The 22,186-nt window shown below is 41.4% G+C and overlaps 1 protein-coding gene across 1 annotated transcript in view; it reads right to left on the bottom strand.

The window, feature by feature from the left end:
* Positions 1-1,199: 1,199 nt before the first annotated feature.
* FMN1 (formin 1) overlaps positions 1,200-22,186 on the bottom strand; it is a 287,638-nt gene continuing 266,651 nt past the window's right edge. The window contains 2 exon segments of the mRNA XM_023752890.1: positions 1,200-4,101; positions 6,797-6,881. Of these exon segments, the coding sequence (XP_023608658.1) occupies positions 4,057-4,101; positions 6,797-6,881 (130 nt within the window). The 3' untranslated portion in view covers positions 1,200-4,056.

The following is a 22,186-nucleotide window of genomic DNA, read 5'->3' as shown; positions in this document are numbered from 1 at the left end:
ATTTGTAGATTACCAAACCTGCTGATGCTTTTTATTTTCCCTTCCAGTTCTTGGCGTTTTGTTTGTTTATTTGTGGGTGTGTTTTTTTCTGATTAGAATAGGCAGGACCAAAGAAAAATAAAACTCAAATCTAACAGTTCTTTCTAGTGATTCCTAAAGACAACTTAAATTACTTTATAACATTGTATATTTGATATTTTTTGGGAAAAGCTTTTTTTTTTGTTTTTTGTTTTTGTTTTTACTTCTCTCTTTTTGACACTGAAAGCCCTAAGTTGGTTTTATCTTTGTTTGGGGGAAGGGAGAGTATGTCAAAATAGACCAACTTATTAGATCAAGGAGTGAAGAGGTTCCCCTGGCAAAGTTAAAGCCTGGTTACTGGGAAAGAGACTGCGGTTTTGCTAATTCCCCCTCACACACTGACTAGCCACTGACTAAGGGAGTGATCTGCATGAATGACACCAGGCAAGGAAGGAGCAATAGAAATGAGAAAAAATAACACTCACGAAAGCAAGAATAATTGAAATAAAAACTTCCTCATTGCAAGGAGTGCAATCTATGGAGAGATGTGCACTAATACACTTACATCTCTTCTGCTACATCCAAGCACATGGAAGAACCATACTGATGACTATCTTTGGGGAGATTTCGGAGATTTCCGATACCACCAAAATTCCTTCCCTTCCTTCAGTTTCTCCAGTTGCTCCACCAGCAGCACATGAGCTTTTCACTTAGAAAACGCCTTTCCTCATGGACAAAGGGGTGCTGAAGGGAGGTTCAGCAGGTGTGCAGCTTCTACTGTCCCTACTTGGGGAACAGGAGAAGGGAGACCAGCATCCAATCTGACATTCAATTCCTTAACCACGTTGCCTATTTGTTTAGGCTACAACATTTCCAGATGTAATAGCACCACTAGGTTTCCTTATCCGACTTCTCAGATTTTGGAAATTCTTTCTCCATAATTCCTATGTAGTTGCAGCGAGCATTTGAGGAGACACCATGGACATCAACTCAAGTATTCAAAAGGCAACTGATGGGCAGCAGGTCCATCACCTGTGATGGTGGGGGAGTCACCATCATCAATTTCTGCTTGACCAGACTCTGCCCTTTTTTTCTCCTTCCGTAAGCTGCCTCTTCTTGGGTTAAAAACCATAGAGCACATCTCCTTCTAACCTTATTTTTGACACCTCACTGGCCTGAGGTTTTTTCTTATTTCTACCTAAGATAGTTACATCATGCTCTGGTTTAATATATGATATACTCGTGTGCTTGAGGGATGATGCCAGTTACTCATGCAAGAATCTGAACTGCTATCAGCTGTGCCCTGATGTAATGAATCTTGGCTAGAAGAGAAGATGATGCTCACAAGCTAAGATTTCCCAGAGTCTGACTGGGAAGCCCAATGTGAGTGTCTGGTTAAGCAGAATAGCAGTGCTGGCCACTCTCCCTCTTGTTAGGGGAGGGCTGTGCTTAGAACAGCCACTTAAGTCTTGGTTGCCCGAAATGCTCAAGCTCCAGTGGTACTCCAACTACTTCCTCTCCACAAGAAGTTTTAGAGACACCTGCTGTTTAAACACAATCTCAACTGCATTTTAGAGGGAACATTTTAAGGCCTCCAGGCTGTTTTAGATGGCCTACCTTGAACAACTCTTGTGAACCTTGACTGATGATCAACGTAAGTTAGAAATGAAGGTGATGTTAACAGTGCAGCGTGTGTGTGGATTGGGGAGCGGGTATCCAGATACATACTGCAGGATTCAAACTGAGTGAAAATGATGGAGATCCTGCCCTGGTGTCTTAATGTACTAACATATTACCTTTGACTAATCTTAGAAAAATCACTGTTTCCCCAACATCGGCAGGCAGACTCTGCTCTTTAGAAAGAGGTATTTTACTGCCAATTTCTAGTCTCTCCCTGAGGATAAAACCCACCTCGGGCTGCATTTGTCTAACTCGCAAATTAAAAGTCCCCACTCGTTATTCCTCCCTGTTGGTTCCCTGAGAGCATGTTCCTGCTGGGTTATGTGGCCAAAGTGACAGTCCTGCTTATCTTCAGCGATTTTCCTATGAGCACCAGCTTCAAGACTTACAGTGGAGGATGGCGACTCCACTGAAAGCCACTGGCAGCTGTCTCCCATCAGTTCTCTAAGGACACACACGTTTCCAAACATATGTTGGTCTTACTGAACTCAAAGCTGATTCCCAAGGCATGGGCAAAACAGGCACTTTTTTTTTTTTTTGCACGATAATACCAAAAGGCATGTCACAGAGCCCAGGATGGCTGTAAGCGGAATTTGTTTTCAATTGATGAATTCCTTCGGTTTTCTTCACAGTTAAGTGAAAAGGAAGAAACAATATAAGAAAACCAACTAGTCTAAAAAGCTTCTTGCTCACAAGCAACTTCTTTTAGTCATGTAAGTTTCTTACCAGCTTTCCTATTTTGCTTGTCTCATCCTTTTATTTTGAACTGGAAAAACAACAACAACCCAACTATGCTACCATATTCCTTTCTTTTGAAAAGGTGGTTAGCACCTGCATGAATATGGCTTCAGAGACTTGATTGGATCTTGACTGTACATTCTTGATTCCCAAGACGGGCATTATATTAGGATATGGTGCCACTTCAATAAGCTGGATCTGTTATGGGTCCCTGAGGGGGTTGATACCTGGCAGGCATGTCCTGGGTAAACAGTCAGCCACCTGGAAGTTGAGAGGTTCTGGGAAGATCCTGGGACAAGGGTCAGGCCACACACCGCAGCTGGATTGGGAAGGGTTTTAAGGTTGTTGCTCCACCATTTGGAGGAGAAAGCTTTGACCTCTCTCCCTTCAAGGCCCAAACCTGATAGTCTCTGATCCTATTATCAATTCACCCCAGGCCCCTCTTTTCTCTACTCACAAGGTAGATTCCTTTCTCTTGTGACTCAAGGGGCAGTGACTCCCAGGGTCCGAAAAAGCTGCATGTACATGGCATTCCATTAATGTGAACACCTTCTTTGCATTTGCATGTGAAGAACTTTTCTGAACTTAATTTTTCAGACACCAAAGACCTCTGTCACATGCCTGTCTGTCAAGGGTCAAGGTCATCACAAAAGGCGGCAAGTAACATTTGCAGTCCTGTCTGGAAACTGCCTCCTAGGGCTGGTGGGACAGGTCTGGCCGCACACAGTCCCAGAACATGACGTAGAGCTCAGGTGCACATCATCAAGACATTGCCCATTCACGAATGTTCTGAAACATGAAATGTGCTCTGTTACTGGGTCACTTGTCCAAGCAACTGCTTTGACCCCAAGTGTCTCCGTGCTCAGGTATCACTGTTTCTTCCGGAATTTGGGATGGAGAGACTCTCTGCTGATCCAGGAAACCGCAATTAATTGCTTAATGGCTGATGTGAACTCCCTGTATCATAATTTGTTCTCCAGGTTTATGAAGTTTACGGTTATTTAACCCCTTCTCCACCATGTATAATCCCATTTCCTCTCCTTTCCATAACATGAACAACAATAAGATAACCATTTTTCTCCTCTGGGAAATACATAGTCTTGGACCTCTTTAAAAATAGTTTGGGTAAATGTTAACATTTTTGGCGAGAAAGACACTTCAGGATCTTGATGCAATGGGATCGAAATTAAGATCAACAGTCAAACCAGCAGTGTGTAAAGGCTTGAACTCTCTCAAGGCAACTGTCGTAAGAGCCCTCTCTTCTTTGGTCACAAATTTACATATATCAAGAGTGGGTCAGGAAGCTTGGAATCTTTGCTTTTAAAAATGTTTGGAAAATCTTGGGGCTTTCTTCTGGTCTTATAACAAAGTGAACTTTGGGCCTCTACAGAAACAATCATCAAATACTCCTGCAATGTTCCCTTACACAGCTTGTCATTGGTTCTGTGGCTTAACCAGGGACTTCTTTGGGAAGGCACGAGTTCTCACTGCAGATGACCTCACAAAGCCATGAGCAAAAGCAACATTTAGCGACATGTCTTTCAAGAACTTCCTGCAGTGCTGGTGTTGCAAAGGATAAGCAAGGTACTCAGTCTTGCTGTCATCTTCAGTGTCTCCTTTTTAGTTGGTGGTCACACTGGCTTCCTTTTGACGTAGTCTTTCTTTCTGTTGTTTAAGAAAAAAAAAGTTTATTATCATTCCTTTTCTAATTTTCCATCAAATTTTGATAAGTTTCTAAAGTTTTGGTCTAGAATTCTAGAGTTGTACTATATGCCCTAGAAATAAGAGTGTTTCCGGCCTTCCTTCCTGAAACCTTCAGTTACCTGCCCCTTACAACCTATCACCCTCACTCTCCAACAAACCAACAAAATAATAACCAGCTCATAAACCAAGTATATCCACCTGAAACACTGACCATTACCATTCCAGGCTGTTGTTCTGTGACAAAAGTCCTAGTTTTGTAGTGTTACTCACAGGCTCCTTCCATTCCTCACCTTGGCCCACTAATGGAATTATGGAATGCTCAAGAAATAGGGAGTCTTTAAATATGAAAAGTCAAACTGGAAGGTGACCAGACGTGGTCTATGCAGAATGGCAGGAGCTCCCGTTCACCGTAGATGTTCTGCTCTGTGTTCCCCGAGTTTCCTTCCCAGGGACAAACTTCTCCTGGGGAAGAGCGTGGAAGTCTGCTGGCAGGATGTAAACACAAACAAGGACACAAAACAGAAACACAGGCCCTCACGTGTCTAGGGCTTTAGAGAAGTAAATATATTAAGCATAGTGATGGGTGTGTCTGCTCTCAGGGGTGGGAGAACAGGAGGCTAAAGGAGAAATGGGAGAAGTACACTCCTTCCGGAAGAGCAGAGGCAGAGAGAAGCCCTTTGAGAGTGGATCCTTAGCTGCTTGTGATCCAGGAGATACCATGTTACAAAGAATTATTATATTGGTTTAGATCAAATGCATGCTGATGACTTTAAACACCCATCCCTAGTTTGGATCCCATCCCTGTCTTATGAAATTAAATCAGGAATCAGTTTACGAGCTCTTCCCTAATTTCTACCAAAATAAACAACAAAACAAACAACCCTAACAAGTTGAGGATCGCAATTGGGAGCTCGCTCATAGTGTAGGTCACCTACAAAAGAATAGCATGGAGTCTCTTTCATCTAGAGCAGCGATTTTCAGCCTTTTTCATCTCATGGCACACATGAGTTAATCACTAAAATTCTGCGGCACACCAAAAAAATATATTATCTTTTTTGTCAATCTGACAACAAAAATCGGGTATAATTTTGATTCATTCACACTGGATGGCTATTGTTGTGTTGGTTACTGTCATTTTTTTAATCTGGCAATCTAAAGGAAATGAGGTCAACAACCCTGAATAAACAGTCAGGTACTGCATGTTTTAAACATTCTTGTGGCACACCAGTTGAAAATTACTGATCTATTGAGCTATGTCCATTCTCTTTGCCGCTGGACATGCATTTGGCTGTAAAAGTTAGGACAGAAATCCAAATAAGAGGCCTGGGGGAAGGGGAAGAGGCCGATGAAAGGTAAAAATCAGGGTTGAGCCCACTGTCACTGAAATCCTACAAGTGAGTGTAATGAACAGAGTGTCAATGGGCACGGAGGGGCTCTGTGCACTAACCACTGCCTTTGCAGGCCAAGCTGTGTGGCCTTGGCTTCTCTATTTCTCACTCATCAACCTCACTCAACATTTCATTCAGCTGCTGATGGGGTTATGAGAGACACCACAGTCAACAGAAATAATCTCACTTTATAACTTATTGTTTCACTTGGATTGTCACAGCAGTTGAAGCAGCTGGCAAAAAGGACTTGTGACACAAAAGGGTAACACCAAGTAGTTGTAGGAGGTCAGGGCACAGTTGTAGGAGGGTCTGAAAATCCAAGTGAGGAGAGTGATACTCCCACTTTCCACTCACTGCTGTTTCCCGTTGCAGCGCCAACCAAAGTTGCCGAAATTCATGATAACAAGGAAAAGAACTAACACTTACTGAGCTCTTACTATGTCCTAGGCACTTTGCATGTCTCTTCCTACCTTCCTCAAAATCACCCCAAAGCAAAGATAATATTATTTCCCTCTTTTCACAGAAGAGGGAGAAGCAAAAGAACTTCACTAAGGTTTTCCAACTAGTCAGTGGCTGAGATGGGACTTGAACCCTGACACCTTGGGTTCATAACCATTTAGCTATTCCAACTGTTGTCTGTGACAAACAGGTGGAGATTCATTGTGACCTACCCTGCAAACATGACATTGGAGGACAACTTGCCCCCACAGGTAGGAAGCCAGACCAGACTGCTGGTTTCTAGGGCAGGGAGGGACTTCTGGGGCTCAGAGTGTGGTCCTGGCTTTTGTTATCCAGGTAGTGATACAGGTAGACTGCATCTTTTCTGCATCTCAGTTTTTCTACTGATCAAAAGAGGATAAGCCTGCCCTTTTCTTTCACTGGGGAAAGAAACTGGTGAGAGTGAAATGCTTAAACTTTTCAGGAGAAAGGTGCTTTGAGATGAGGGGGATCATGGCATGTGGGGGGAGGGCAGTGGAAGGGTATGAAATGACAAGTGACTCAGTTTGGTTTATTAGAAAATGACCTTTGTTGAGTTTGGTGGCAAACACATGAAGCTGTTTTGTTCCTCACTCCATATATATATATATATATATATATATATATATATATATATATATATATTCTATACACTACTCTGGGGTGGAAACTGAGAATCTGGATACTACCTGCCATTCCCCTGAGTTTTGTCCTTTAAATTCAGACACACTCCTGGGCGCACATCAGTTATAATGAAAAATCTTGAGGTTATGTTGAAAAATGTATCTCACCAGACTGGCCGTGGGATTGATTTTCTTTGTCTCCACTTTCTTCTCTGATGTCAACTTGCTGACTGATTCCTGAGCCATTTTCAATCTGAAATTAAAATGGAGTGGGGAGGAAGAGGAGGAAAAGGAAGGAGGGGAAAAAAGAAAAGAAGAAATAGGAAGAGATCAGGTTAAACAGAAATCCAAATGATGTTGAGTTAATCAACAGTTTGGAAATATAAAGAATGGTTTCAATGTTTTTCATTACTAAATTCAAACTCTAATTAGGTGTCAAGCATATCTTCTGTGTTATCAAAGGTGAATTACCTTCCCTGGCTGAGGGGCTCACCTAGATGACTTTGGAAAGTCTGTGCTTTTGTGTCCAATGCAGGAGTTTTTAATCTACAGAAAACTAGATGCAGTTACTTTATTCTCCACATGCACATCAAGGCTATCTGATTTGTGATCTAGCCACTCAGCAGACATGAAAACTAAAAATATGACAATTTACCAATTTACATCAAGAAAGTGAAAACCCAAAGAATGGGAGAAAATATCTGTAAATCATATATTTGACAAAGGACTTGTATTGAGACTACATGAAGAACACTTACAACTCAGAAGAACAAATTGCCCAATTAAAAAATAGGCAAAGGATTTGAATAGACATTGCTCCAAAGAAGACATGCAAATGGCTAATAAGCACATGAAAAAAGACTTTTTTAGTCATCAGGGAAATGTTAATAAAAACCACGAGATAGATATGTTTTTACATTCGTTAGGATGGCTAGAATAAAAAAGGAAGACAATATCAAGTGTTGGAGGCAAGGACTTAGAGGAATTGGAACACTGATGCATTGCTTATGGGATTGTAGAATGGCACAGTCACTTAGGCAGTTTTCAAAATGTTAAGCATAGTTAACATACGACTCTATAATTTCACTGCTAAGTATGTAAATATATGTATAGGCAAGAAAATAAAAATATATATCCATACAAACACTTGCATATGAATGTTTATAGCAGCGTTATTCATAATACCCAAGAGTAGAAACAACTCAAATTTCCATCGGCTGAAAAATGGATAGACAAAATGTGGTATATCCACGTAATGAACTATTACTAGACCATAAAAAGGAATGAAATACTGATACATGTTACAAAGGGATGAACCTCAAAAACATTAAGGCAAGTGAAAAAAGGCAACTACAAAAATCCACGTATTATATAATTCCATTAATGTGAAATGTCCAGGATAGGCAAATCCAGAGACAGAAAGTGGGTTAGCAAAGCCAGAGGCTGGGGATCCAGACAATATCAACTGTTACTGAAGATGTGGGGGAATGAGAACTGACAAACTGCACTTCGAAGTGTAAACTAGTGTAGCTGGCTTTGGAAAATCAACTAAAACTGCAAACATGCATACCCTATGAGCCATCAATTTCTCTTCTAGGGAGATACCCCAAAGAAACTTTTATACAGACACAGAGCTTTCACTGCAGTGATATGTGCAATAATGAAAAACTGGAAACCTAATGATTAGGTTCAGTGGGTAACAGATGGATGGTAATCTATATATGTAAAAATCCTAATATGCAAATAGACAGAACGGTGGAACAACCGAACAACCGATCGCTATGATGTGTGCTGACCAGCAGGGGGCATGCGCTGAGCATGGCATGCATCGGCAGCAGGTGGCAGAGTGGGGGACCTGGTGGGTGTCGGCCGTGGTGGGATGGTGGAGCAGGTGAGCGGGGGCGCCAGACCAAGGTGGGGTGCCTGTTGCTGTTATCGGGGTGAGCCTCTGGTGGTTACTGAAAATTCTTTGCTCCCATGCACTGCGGTCCCCGCTTGGTGCTCGCACCTGCAGCCGGCACTGGTCCCACTCGCCCCTGAGGCCTTCTCCACCTCCCCCTGTTCCTGAGTGGCAATTAGGGCAACAGCCACCACTCACACTCACTGACAGCGCCGGTCCTGCTCGCACCTGCTGCTGGCGCCTGCCCCAATTGTCCTGTGCCTTCAGTGGGTGCGAGCGGGGCCAGTGCCATCAGTTCATGGGAGCAGCAATGGTGGGAGCGGGGCTGCTGGCAGACAAGGGACCCGGGCCGCGGTGGGAGGGGCTGGGCAGGGGCGCAGAGGATGGGCCAAGACCTGCCCCTGTGCCCACCGCAGACTCACAGCCCACAGTTTCTTTCAGGGTGCACAAATTCATGCACTGGGCCCCTAGTAGTAAATAATAGCAAACATTCATTGGGTGCTTACTCCATGCCATGTACAGTTCTACCTGGTTTATTTGAATTACACCATTTATTTCTCATGACAACCTTGTGATATAGGAACTTTCACTCTTATTTTATAGGTCTTAATCACCATGCAATACTGCTTTTTAAAAAATTATATTCATTTAATGCAGTGGTTCTCAACCTTCCTAATGCCGTGACCCCTTAATACAGTTCCTCATGTTGTGGTGACTCCCAATTTCATTGTTACAAATTGAACATAATTAAAGCATAGTGATTAATCACAAAAACAATATGTAATTATATATGTGTTTTCTGATGGTCTTAGGTGACCCCTGTGAAAGGGTCATTCGACCCCCAAAGGGGTCGCGACCCACAGGTTGAGAACCACTGATTTAATGGAATATGGGATAACTGTGAACTACACCTATTTTTATTGACAGAATGTCTTATCAACAATTACATGGGAGAAATATGTTCAGGTCCTCAGCCACTATGGAAAACAGTATGAAGCCTCCACAAAAAATTAAGAATAGAGTTACCATGTGATCTAGTGACCCCTCTTCTGTGGATCTGCCTAAAAAATTTGAGAACATTTATTTGCAAAGATATATGCATCCCTAAGTTCATTGCAGCAATATTTACAGTGGCCAAGACATGGAAACAACTAGTGTCCTTTGATAGATAATTGATAAAGAAGATGTAGTACATGGGGTGGGGGGGGGGGGGCGGGCAAGCATAGGTTTATAGCTGTGAATATGCAAATATTCTTGTATTATTTATTTGTTTTCTTCTTCTTCTTCTTATTGCTATTATTTTGTATCTTTACTTGTGATTTACCTTTTAGGTAATGATGGCTGACAATTTAACCTACATTTGCCACCCCTGCATATACAATGGAATATTACTCAGCCATAAGAAAAGATGAAAAAGTTCTATTTGTGACAACATGCATAGATCTTGAGAGTATCATGCTAAGCAAAATAAATCATACAGAAAAAGTTAATAAACATATGATTTCACTAATATGTGGGATATAAAACTGAAAGCAACAGATAAACAAATAAGAAAAAACAAACAAAACAAAAACTCATACACACAGACAACAGTATGGTGGTTACTAGAAGGAAGGGAGTTGGGGGTAGTAAAGCATAAAAAAGGGGGTCAAATATATGGTGATGGAAGAAGATTTGAGATTGGGTGGTAGGCACATCATGCAATATACAAAAGACGTACCATAGAATTGTAGACTTGAAACCTATATATTCTTTTTAAACAATGTCAACCCAATAAGTTTAATAAAAAACCCAATTACAGATATCAGAAACATGATATTGAGAGAGTGAAGCATTCTGCAGAGTGACACAGTGAAGAGGCCATGTAGCATGATGGCCAAGTGCTCAGGCTCCAGAGCCTGGCTATGGGATTGATGCTGAGCGTCACCACTTACTAGCTGTTTCACCCCAGACAAGTGACCTCTCTGTGCACCTTGATTTCCTAAAAAGGGGGATAACAATAACCTGCTACATATAGTCACTGAAAGGATGGAAATAGTACAGCTCCAGGCACAGTGCAATCACTCAATACATGTTCCCTACTCTTTTAAAAAAAATATATTTTATTGATTTTTTACAGAGAGGAAGGGAGAGGGATAGAGAGTCATAAACATCGATGAGAGAGAAACATTGATCAGCTGCCTCCTGCACACCCCCCACTGGGGATATGCCCACAACCAAGGTATATGCCCTTGACTAGAATCGAACCTGGGACCCTTTGGTCCGCAGGCCGGCGCTCTATCCACTAAGCCAAACTGGTCAGGGCCATGTTCCCTACTCTTGTCTGTGCATGCAATATGCTGCATTGTGCATGTTTATAAATGGAACCCACAAAACAGTATTGTTCACCAATGTCTGTATGTGTGTGTAAACATACATATAAACATCTATCTATATTTATATACAGACTGGAAAGATACTCATTAGTTTCATGATGGAGATTATTACTAGAAAAATGGAAGAAGAGAATGGCTTTGGGAGGTAGTGTATAGAATAGTACAATTTAATTTTTATAATGCCTCATTATTTTTAAATTAAAAACTCTTAAATAATACTTGGTAAATGTGAAGAGATAATTCCAGGTGGTGGGAATATGGGTGCTATGTAATTCTTTCTATGTTTCTTTTTAAAAATTTTTTCTCAAAAATATTTTAAAAATACTAAATATTCAAAAAGCCACCAACTCACAGACTCTTTGAAAAATGAACATGCTAATGAGAAGCAAGGACCTACAACCAACATTACTCTATCCAGTAAGGCTATCATTTAGAATTGAGGGAGAGATAAAGAGCTTCCCAAACAAGAAAAAGCTGAAGGAGTTTATCACCACCAATCAGTATTATAAGAAATGTTAAAGGGACTTCTCCAAGAAGAAGAAAAAAATATGAATAAGAAAATATTGTAAAGAAAAATATTCTTACTGACAAAGACAAATATCAGAAAAGAAGTGGATCAACCAACACTAAAGCTAGTACACAGGTTAAAAGGCAAAAGTAGAAAGATCATGTATAATTCCAACAGTAAATTAAGCAATACACAAAAACACACAAAAGAAGCAAAATATAATGATAAAAAATATAAATGGGGAGGGGTTGAGTAAAAATGGTAGTGATTTTAGAATGTATTCGAACTTAAGTGATCATCAACTTAAAATAGACTACTATACACATAGCTACCTATATATGCAGCACATGGTAACCACAAACCAAAAATCTACAAGAAATCCTATATAACAAGAGGCTAATATGCAAATAGACCAACCAGCAGAACAACCGAACAACCGGTCACTATGATGTGTGCTGACCACCAGGGGGCATGCGTGGAACATGGCAGGCACTGGCCATGGTGGGATGGTGGAGCAGGTAAGTGGGGGCGCCAGACCAAAGTGGGGCGCCAGTTGCTGTCATCGGGGCGAACCTCTGGTGATTACTGAAAATTCTTTGCTCCTGTGCACTGTGGTCCTGCCCGGAGCTTGCACCCACTGCCGGCACCCGCTGCCGGCCCCAGTCGCTTGGTGCTGTCAGTGAGCATGAGCTGCGGCTGCCAGCCCCGATTGCCCTGAGGGCTTCTCCACCTCCCCCTGCTCCTGAGGGGCGATCGGGGCAGCAGCCACCACTCGCACCCGCTGATGGCATCAACCCCTCTTGCACTTGCTGCTGGCATCGGCCCCAATCACTCTGTGTCATCAGTGGGTGCGAGTGGGGCCGGTGCCATTAGTGTGTGGGAGCAGCAGCGGCGGGAGTGGGGCTGCAGGCAGACAGGGACCAGGGGCCACGCAGGAGGGGCTGGGTGGGGGCACGGAGGATGGGCTGAGACCTGCCTCTGTGCCCACCACAGCCTCGCGGCCCACAGTTCCTTTCAAGGTACACGAATTCATGCACTGGGCCCCTAGTAAATAAAATAAATCCAAACACAACAAAGAAAGTAATCAACATACAAGAAAGGAGAGCAAGAGAATAGAAACAGAGAACTACAAAAACAATAAAAAACAATAAAATGTCAATAACTACAAACCTATTAATAATTACTTTAAATGTAAATGGATTAAATGCTCCAATCAAATGATAAATGGATAAAGAAAAGGTGGTACATATATCTATAATGGAACATTCTTGGCCATAAAAAAGAATGAAATCTCACCATTTGTGATGACATAAATGGACCTAGAGGGTATTATGCTAAATGAAATGTCAGAGAGAGAAAGACAAATACCATATGATTTCATTTATATGTGCACTCTAAAAAAACAAAATAAATGAACAAACAAAACAGAAAGAAACTCACAGATATAGAGAACAAACTACTGGTTGCCAGATGGGACGGGGGTTGTGGGAATGGGTGAAAAAGGTGAAGGGATTAAGAAGTACAAATTGGCAATTATAAAACCAGTCATGGGGGTGTAAAATACAGATTAGGGAATATAGTCAATAATATTGCAATACTTATACATAGTGTCAGGTATGTGCAAAACTTATGGGGGGATCACTTTGTAAGTTATATAAATGTGTAACTGCTATGTTGTGCACCTGAAACTAATACAATATTGAATGTCAATTGTAACTGAAATTTTTTTAAAAAGAAAAAATACCCCTGCTTCTTCTTCAGGGAATTAAATAAAAATATCTTGCTCAACATTAATCACATACTTGCTTAATACTGAAGAAGTGGCTGAGTGTCTTAGCTCTTTATTTAGCTAATTTCACACAATGTACTTAAAACATTTGCTTAACCTAATCTAACCTCCCAGCCACATGCTCAATTTAGTTACAATGAATTCAACATGCTGACTTGTGTACCAGGAAAGAAATAAAAATGAGACAAAGATGAGCAATGATTTACAAAACCCAAGAAGAACTACATCGGCAAAGCTGCCCTGAGAAGGGCACTTCCCATCACTGACATAGGTCTGAGTGTATACACCACAATGCCTACTAAACTTTTCCATTTGCAGCAATAACCATGTCTATCCCCACCCCCGTCGCCCCCCCAAAGAAAAGAATGCACTAAAAGGAGCAACCCAGGTCAGACAGCATTGGAGACTCTGGCTCTTAAGGGATTTGCAAACCACGACGATGGTGCTGTGAGGCCACAGCTTGGAGCATCTACTCTTCTTGGCTTCTCTCCAGCAAGATTGGTTTTCAAAGAGAACACCTATTAGTGACCCTCGAATCCCAATTCCAACGGGGTGGTTTGGAATTACCATTTCTCTCCCGGCCCCCTAACTTTTAGGGAACTTTTTTCTGGCCACCTTTTGCTTTAGTAGTTCCTTTTCACCTTTGAATTCTGGTCTCTTCTTTCAGAGTTGGTCTTCTACCACCCTCCTGCTCAGCATTGCCTTTTCCAGCTTCCACATCCTTCGGCAGCTCTGCAACCTCCTTCCACGTCGGCCATGTAGAGGTACGGGGATGGGAGCCAACCTAAAGCCCTGTCTCCACTGCAAACCTTTTCCTACTGGTCCCGGCTGTTGTGCAGGCCCCAGGCAGTCACACATACCCCACCCTCCCAAGGCAATTCTGACCTGAGTGATCCCATCCTGCTCTTGTCCTAATATTTTCATTCAGTGATTATGCCTCCCTTTCAAAGGGAACTCTTGAAAATCACATGGATTGGGGGAAGGCAAAACTTGGGCCAAGTAGCTTCAGCATCCTCTAGATTTAATTCTAATTCAAACCCTGCCAGTTATTAGAAGACTTGGAGCAAATTATCAACTTTTGTAAATTTCAGTTTCCTTATCTATGAAATGGAGGTTAATATCAACCACAAGGTAACATCATTAAAATGTCCATACTACCCAAAACAATCTATAGATTCAATATAATCTCCATTAAAATGTCAACGGCATATTTCACAGACCTAGAACAAACTCTCCAAAAATTATATGGAATAAAAATAGACCCCGATAGCCACAGCATTCCTGAGAAAGAAAAACAAAGTTGGAGGGATCACAATACCAGATATCAAGCGATATTACAAAGCCACTGTTCTCAAAACTGCCTGGTACTGGCACAAGAACAGACATATAGACCAATAGAACAGAGAACCCAGAAATCAACCCAAGTCATTATGCTCAATTAATATTTGACAAAGGAGGCAAGAGCATATAATGGAGTCAAGACAGTCTCTTCAATAAATGGTGTTGGGAAAATTGGACAGATGCATGCAAAAAGATGAAACTAGACCACCAACTTACACCATACACAAAAATAAACTCAAAATAGATAAAGGAGTTAAATGTAAGATGGGAAACCATAAAAATCTTAGAAGAATCCATAGGCAGCAAAATATCAGACATATCTTATAGCAATATTTTTACCGACACATCTCCTAGGACAATGGAAACTAAAGAGAAAATAAACAAATGGTACAACATCAAAATAAAAAGCTTCTGCACAGCAAAAGAAACCATCAACAAAATGGCAAGAAAGCCCACTGCATGGGAAAACATATCTGCGCAATGTTATATCTGATAAGGGCCTAATCTCCAAAATTTATAGGTAACTCATACAACTTAACAAAAGGGAAATAAACAATCCAATTAAAAAATGGGCAAAGGACCTTAATAGACACTTTTCAAAAGAGGACATACAGAAAGCAAAGAGATATATGAAAACGTGCTCAAAGTCACTAATCATCCGAGAGATGCAAATCAAAACAACAATGAGGTACCATCTCACACCTGTCAGAATGGCTATCATCAACAAATCAACAAATGACAAGTGCTGGCAAGGATGTGGAGAAAAAGGAACCCTCGTACACTGCTGGTGGGAATGCAGACTGGTGCAGCCACTGTGGAGAAGAGTATGGAGTTTCCTCAAAAAAACAAAATTAAAAATGGAACTCCCATTTGACCCAGGAATCCCACTTCTAGGAATGTATCCCAAGAAATCAGAAACACCAATCAGAAAGAATATATGCACCCCTATGTTCATAGCAGCGCAATTTATGATAGCTAAGATTTGGAAACAGCCTAAGTGCCCATCAGCAGATGAGTGGATAAAAAACTGTGGAACATCTAAACAATGGAATAATATGCTGCTGTAAAAAAAAAAAAAAAAAAAAAAAGAACTCTTACCATTTGCAACAGCATGGATGGACCTGGAGAGCATTATGCTAAGGGAAATAAGCCAGTCAGAGAAAGATAAATATAACATGATCTCACTCATTTGTGGAATAGAATTAACAACATAAACTGATGAACAAAAATAGATACAGAGACATAGAAGCATTGAACCAACTGTCAAACCTCAGAGGAATGTCAGGGGATGGTGGGGGCGGGGGTCAATGGGAGAAAAGGAGACATCAACCACAGGACTTGTATGCATGCAGATAATAAGCAAAACCAATGGTCACAGACAGTAGGGGGGGTGAGAGCATGTGCTGGGGGGAGGGAGCAGGTGGGGAGGGGTCAATGTGGGAAAAAGGAGACATATAATACTTTCAACAATAGAATTTAAATTAAAAAAATATCAACCACAAGGTATAATTATGAGAATTACATGAATTGATAAATGTGAAACATCTAGTATGTCTGGTATATATATGGTAAGTGGTTAGTAAAGGATAACCATTATGGAATCTTCCATCACAGAAATGGAAAAACTGCAGAAGTATGCGTGGCAACAGTTTCTGACTACAAATTAAACAGGTGCAGCTTTGAGCTAAGTATTTGTATTCTGAAAGCAAACCAGCTATTGCTATTATCCTGAGACCTAGCAAACCAAAGAACTCCCCTCAATTTCTTTGATTCTAAAAGTCCTTTCTAGAAGCTAAACTTTGGTACAGATATGAGAAAAATCCCTCAACCAAATAAATAAGAGAAACTATTCACATTTCAAAACAAAGGTTGAATCTATTGCCTTATATTTTTTCCAAGTTTCAGAGAGGTAATTATTATAAATACAAGTTACATTTCAAATATTATCGAACTTGGGATTAAGTATATTTTTTTCATATTAACCTCGTTTTCCTGGTAACTAAAATAACATTTGTTTCTTATAGAAAATTTATGTTTGCACACTTAAAAATTATATTTCCTATTTATACTGTATGTCTAAAAATACAAAGAAAAAGTGAGACTTGCTGGCCATTTAAATATTTTTACCATGATGTAGTTAAGACATAATTGGACCAGGTAATGAAAATGCTCACATACAAAACTCTCGGCCAGACCATAGGGACACAAAGGCAGAGATGGTGGCTATCATTTTTACTGCTGTGTCCCTGGTCCTTGAGACAGAAATAAATGGAGACCTAGAGAACAGAATTGCAAAAAAAAAAAAAAATCCCTTATTTTCCTAAAATACTGTTCACTGGAATTTCTTGACGACGCTGAGCTCACAAGGCTGCATAGGCATTGCAACCCATGCAGTCGCACGGGGCCCCCAGCCTTCACAACCCCTGCCACTGTCGTGAACGTTTTTCCATAAGTTACCCTGCACCTTGTGCAGCTGATCCCGCCTAAGACTTTCTAGGACATTTACAGTCATTTTTATTAACAAAGGGAGACACTTTTTCAACTCTTTTCCCAGGAGACATTTGTTACATGAAGGAAGGTAAACTTGGTTGGCTCGAGTTGACACCTCCCTCTGAAGTTCATTTATCTGACTGTGCTGTCATCATTTCTAGGCACCTGCCTTGTACACCAGACTGTAGGTCCTCAAAGGCAGGGGGTACGACTTTATTGTCTATCTTTCCTCAGCATCTTGTACAGCACCTGGCATATAGTAGATGATCAATGAATACTGAATAAATAGGTGAATGAAGGATTATAAGTGACTAACCTCTAAACTGTAAGAATTCAGGCATGAAGAATGGTTATGGGGAAAACATGCAAGTCCATTAAGATCCATTAAAACAGCCCTAGCCAGTTTGGCTCAATGGATAGAGCATCGGCCTGTGGACTGAAGGGTCCCAGGTTTGATTCCAGTCAAGGGCACATGCCCTGGTGGAGAGCTCAATCCCCAGAAGGGGGCGTGCAGGAGGCAGCCGATGATTCTCATCATTGATGTTTCAATCTCTCTCCCTCCCTCTTCCGCTCTGAAATCAATTAAAAAATATTTTAAAAAGATCCATTTAAATATAAAGTTCCTTAATGTCACCTGAATACATCACCAATGCTCAAAACTGATTCTTCAAAATGCAAACCAGCAAATTCTCACTAGATCTCTGTACGTTGTTAACAATAGAGTCCACGTCATTTTTTCGAGGGCAAGGCTGTTTCTCAGCTGCTTTTGTATCATACCTATGGTAAGAAGCAAATGCTAAATATCATGACAATCTAGCTAGATTATGAACACTGGAAGGGCAGAACACAGAGGTAGGTCTTAAAAACTGCTTTGACCTCACTAGAGATTGATGGTCTGTCTATCTATCTATCTATCTATCTATCTATCTATCTATCTACCTACCTACCTACCTATCTCTATCTATTGCTTGAGAATGTTCTTCAAAAATGGTGGGCAAAGTGTCCTACACTTGCTGCAGAAACTCCAACAGCTGCTGTTGTTGATGGCATTACATGTACTCGGAGTCAGTGTTCTGGTAATCATGTGGGAAAAGACTGAAAGCCGGAGGTCTGCTGTGTGCTCCTCCTCAGAGGGCTTACACTAGAATATATTTAAGTTAACTTGCTAACATTTGTAAATGCAGAGCTTTCATGGAAGATTTCCCAGCTCTGTCCTCTCTTATGAAACTGGAAGATTTGGCAACATCCAGTGGCATTTCTGTGCTGCAACCCCTCAGTTCCTGGCACTTCCTGCCACTCCCTGCCATCCCCGCAGTCCTGTGGCTGTCAGCCATGCCATCCGTCAGCCTTTTGCACAGTTGGTTTTCCTATACTCTGCACACTTTGCTCATTTTTGCTGCCTTCCTGGACTCTCTAAGCTTTGAGCTGGGAGACTTAGTGGAAGGCTACTGTGATACTCCAGGAGTGCAGACCACTGAAAGGGTCTTCTAATCCATCCTCCTGCTGACGGACATGGTCTCAATTAATAATGCACAACTCATTCAGCCAGCATGGCTCAGTGGCTGAGCATCAACCTATGGACCAGGAGGTCACGGTTTGATTCCCAGTCAGGGCACATGCCCAGGTTGCAGGCTTGGTCCCCACTAGGGGGTGTGCAGGAATCAAAGGGTCAATGATTCTCTCTCATCACTGATGTTTCTATTTCTCTCTCCCTCTCCCTTCCTCTCTGAAATCAATAAAAATATATTACTAAAACAATGCATAACTCTAAAAATGTCACTTCTCTGTTTGAAAACTTTCAATGACTCCCATACCATAGCCAGAATAACAAAGGTTTTCTGAAAAGGGCCAGATAGTAAAATTCCAGGCTTTGTGGTTTATATGGTTTCTGCAGCTACTCAACTCTGCTGCTGTGGTGTGAAAGAGTCATAAGAAATACATGTATGAGCAGTAATGCTGTGTGTTCTAATAAACTATTTAGAGAAACTGGTGGTGAGATGGATTTGGCCTATGGGCCATGGTTTGCTGCTCTTTGAACGAGATAGTGTAAGATTCAATTCCTTACGCTCGCAATCAAAGCTCACCCACTTTCTAAACTTAGTTTACTTGTCTGTTTTACCTTTAAAGACCCAGATCTGGTTTTATATTGTCCTTAGACAAATCACTTAAACCCTTTGAGACTTAATTTCCTCGCCTGCTAAAAGTGGGCATAATACTGCACCTCAGTAATACAATTACTGTGAAAATTAAAAAATATATACTGGTATATGATTACTTTCCTTCACCTCCCTGTGGCTTCCTGTCCCAAGCAAACCACTCACCATTCCTTGTACAAGGCTTTTCTCACCTCTGTATCTTGCTCTTACTGTTCCCTCAATGACTTCCTTACTCATTTCCACGTGCTCAAATTCCTCCCATTCTTCTGTTCCCAGCTTAAGTGCCCAAGTCATGAAAGCTTCCTTCATCTCTCTTAGCCAGAAGTAATTGCTCTTTTCTCAAGTGAAAGGGCACTTTGTGCCTCTCTTAAGGCACTTAGGACTTTTCATCTAAGGACTGTCTAGGTGTCTTATTTCCTTCACACCACTGGGAACACTTGAGGACAATGATCGCACCCTATGCATATCTGGTCTCCTCCCTGTTCCTACCCTTAGCACTGCGCTGCACACAAATTAGTTATTAGCAGATATCTAAGTAACAAATGAAAGACTTGCATTGACAGTTTTTCCTCCCTACCTTAAAAAAGTATACATGTTTAGTAAATACCTAGACTAGTAGAACGACTATCTAATCCATTTGCATGCCATTTATCCTTGGGGAACAAAAGTAAAAACATGTAAAAATCTAGTTCCAGTTACTGATTAGCTGATTGAGTCCTAACAAGGAAACAGAAAGGGTGCTCGAGGCCACCCAAATGTGCTGTGTTTATACATGTCAACTTATATATTCCAGAATGTCTAAAAGCATCCACATTACTTTGCCCACAAAGAGACTAAGGCTCAGATAGGTTATAGGCAAATACTAGTTTTGGTTTCAAACCTTATATTCCATCCCCCTTCGAAAAATAGATACATAAAGAAAATAAGAAAGAAAATAACTATTCTTAATTCATAAATGCCTCAGTAAAACAGACTTCTGAAAACCCCATCTTTCTTCTTTTTCTTTATACTGCATATGATCCCTACGGAGTTATGGAGGGCCTCAGTAAATTTCATTTGCTGCCAAAGTCTACTGAGGAAAGACACGGAGTGAGATGAGACAGTGACGCATGTCTTCTGATGTTCCTGCTTAGCCCTCACTCTGTGGAAGTGATTTGTAGCCTTGGTTTCATAGGAGAAGCACCTGGGAAGGGAATTTTGCTCCTACTTAGAAAGTAGAAAGCTACAAGAGACATTGTTCCCATCCTAACGATGAAAACAGCTAGGAAATGTATAAAGTCATACTTGTTCTTTTCTAATATATTTTTAATTGATTTCAGAGAGATGAAGGGAGAGGGGGAGAGAGAGAAACATCAATGAGAAAAAGAAACATCAATCAGCTGCCTCCTGAAGGCCCCTACCGGGATCTCAGGCATGTACCCTGATGGGGAATTGAACCGGGACCTATCAGGGCATGGGGCAACGCTCAACTAACGAAGTCACACTAGCCAAGGACAAAAAATCATACTTTTTCTTTAACAAAAGAGCTAGGATCATGTGGCACCTAAGTGAACTGCATCCTGAAGAGTAGCAGGCCTTTCCACTTAGAGGCTAGGCACCCCAGGACTACAACTTCATCTGGGAGGTCATAACACTGGGTATACCGTGGGCTTTCTACAGGCTAGATTTATATGCTCACAGCTAAATCAAACCGATTCAGAATGCAGCCATATAAGACTGAAGAAGTACAATGTCTTTGTTCTTTTGACATTCAGTATTTCATTGATTCATGGTGCACAAGGTAGAATATACTGAAATCAGCATGAAATTTATATGAGAAGTGCTGTCATTTTTGACCATAGGAATGAACCACACCAACCAATCAAGAGATATGTGACATTATTGAGCAGGTGAGGTAGATAGAGTGTTTAGATTCTTTTATACTCTTTGTCACTATTGGCAAAACCAACATTTTAGAGCAATGTTTTCAAACTGTCTTCGAAAGAGCCTTAACGTTCAACAAAGATGTTTCAGGGAGGGGAGGAAGAGTTAGGGGACCTTCTAGACCCCTAACATCTGCAAGCCCTGCTTCACCAGAAAAGCTTTGTATTATCTGTTTTATATATTGGGGCTTCAAGCATGTTTTCATCTGGACAAAAAGAGCTCTGCTGGTTTTTGTTTGTGTGTGTGTGTGTGTGTGTGTGTGTGTGTGTGTTTTAAATAAAAAGTTGGAAAACCCTTTTGCATGGAATTCAATAGAACCCATAGAAACTCCTAGGGGGGAAGAAAAAAAATAAACACTGTTGTCTTCAGGAGAATGATAGCCAATAGAAGTCCTTTTCCTAAAGAACTATTCAGAGATATTGTGGAGGTGGACAACCAATTTAAGAAGACAATGTGTTTTGCTAGCTGATTTGGTTCAGTAGATAGAGCATGGGCCCGTGGACTGAAGGGTCCTGGGTTTGATTCTGATCAAGGGCACATGCCCAGGTTGTGGGCTTGATTCCCAGTAGGGGGTGTGCAGGAGGCAGCCAATCAATGATTCTCTCTCATCAATGATGTTTCTATCTCTCTCTCCCTCTCCCTTCCTCTCTGAAATCAATAATATATATATGTGTGTGTGTGTGTGTGTGTGTGTATCCTATCTAATAAAAGACAAAAGGGTAATTGACCATACCTTTGCTACACTTCCCATTGGCTAATCAGGGTGATATGCAAATTAACCGTCAAAAAAGATGGCGGTTAATTTGCATACTAGGCTCCAAGCGGTGGAGCGAAGCCAAATGTACCCGAAGCCTGCCCAGCAGCGAGGCCTCATGGCCCTGGAATCAGCGGAGCTGGGAGGCCTCACGGGCCTGGAATCAGGCAGAGACACAAGGCCTCACGGCCCCGGGATCAGCGGAGCAGCAAAGTCTGATGGCTGGGGGGGGGGGAGGGGGGCTCTGGGCCGAGCCCCTCAATGATGATGGCTTTGTCCCGGGTGCCCAAGAAAATGGTGCATCCGCTAGGGAGGGGAAGGC

The sequence above is a fragment of the Myotis lucifugus genome, unplaced genomic scaffold, assembly GCF_000147115.1.
Source record: "Myotis lucifugus unplaced genomic scaffold, Myoluc2.0 scaffold_38, whole genome shotgun sequence".
NCBI lineage: Eukaryota > Metazoa > Chordata > Mammalia > Chiroptera > Vespertilionidae > Myotis > Myotis lucifugus.
This window is presented reverse-complemented; position numbering and strand designations above follow the sequence as displayed.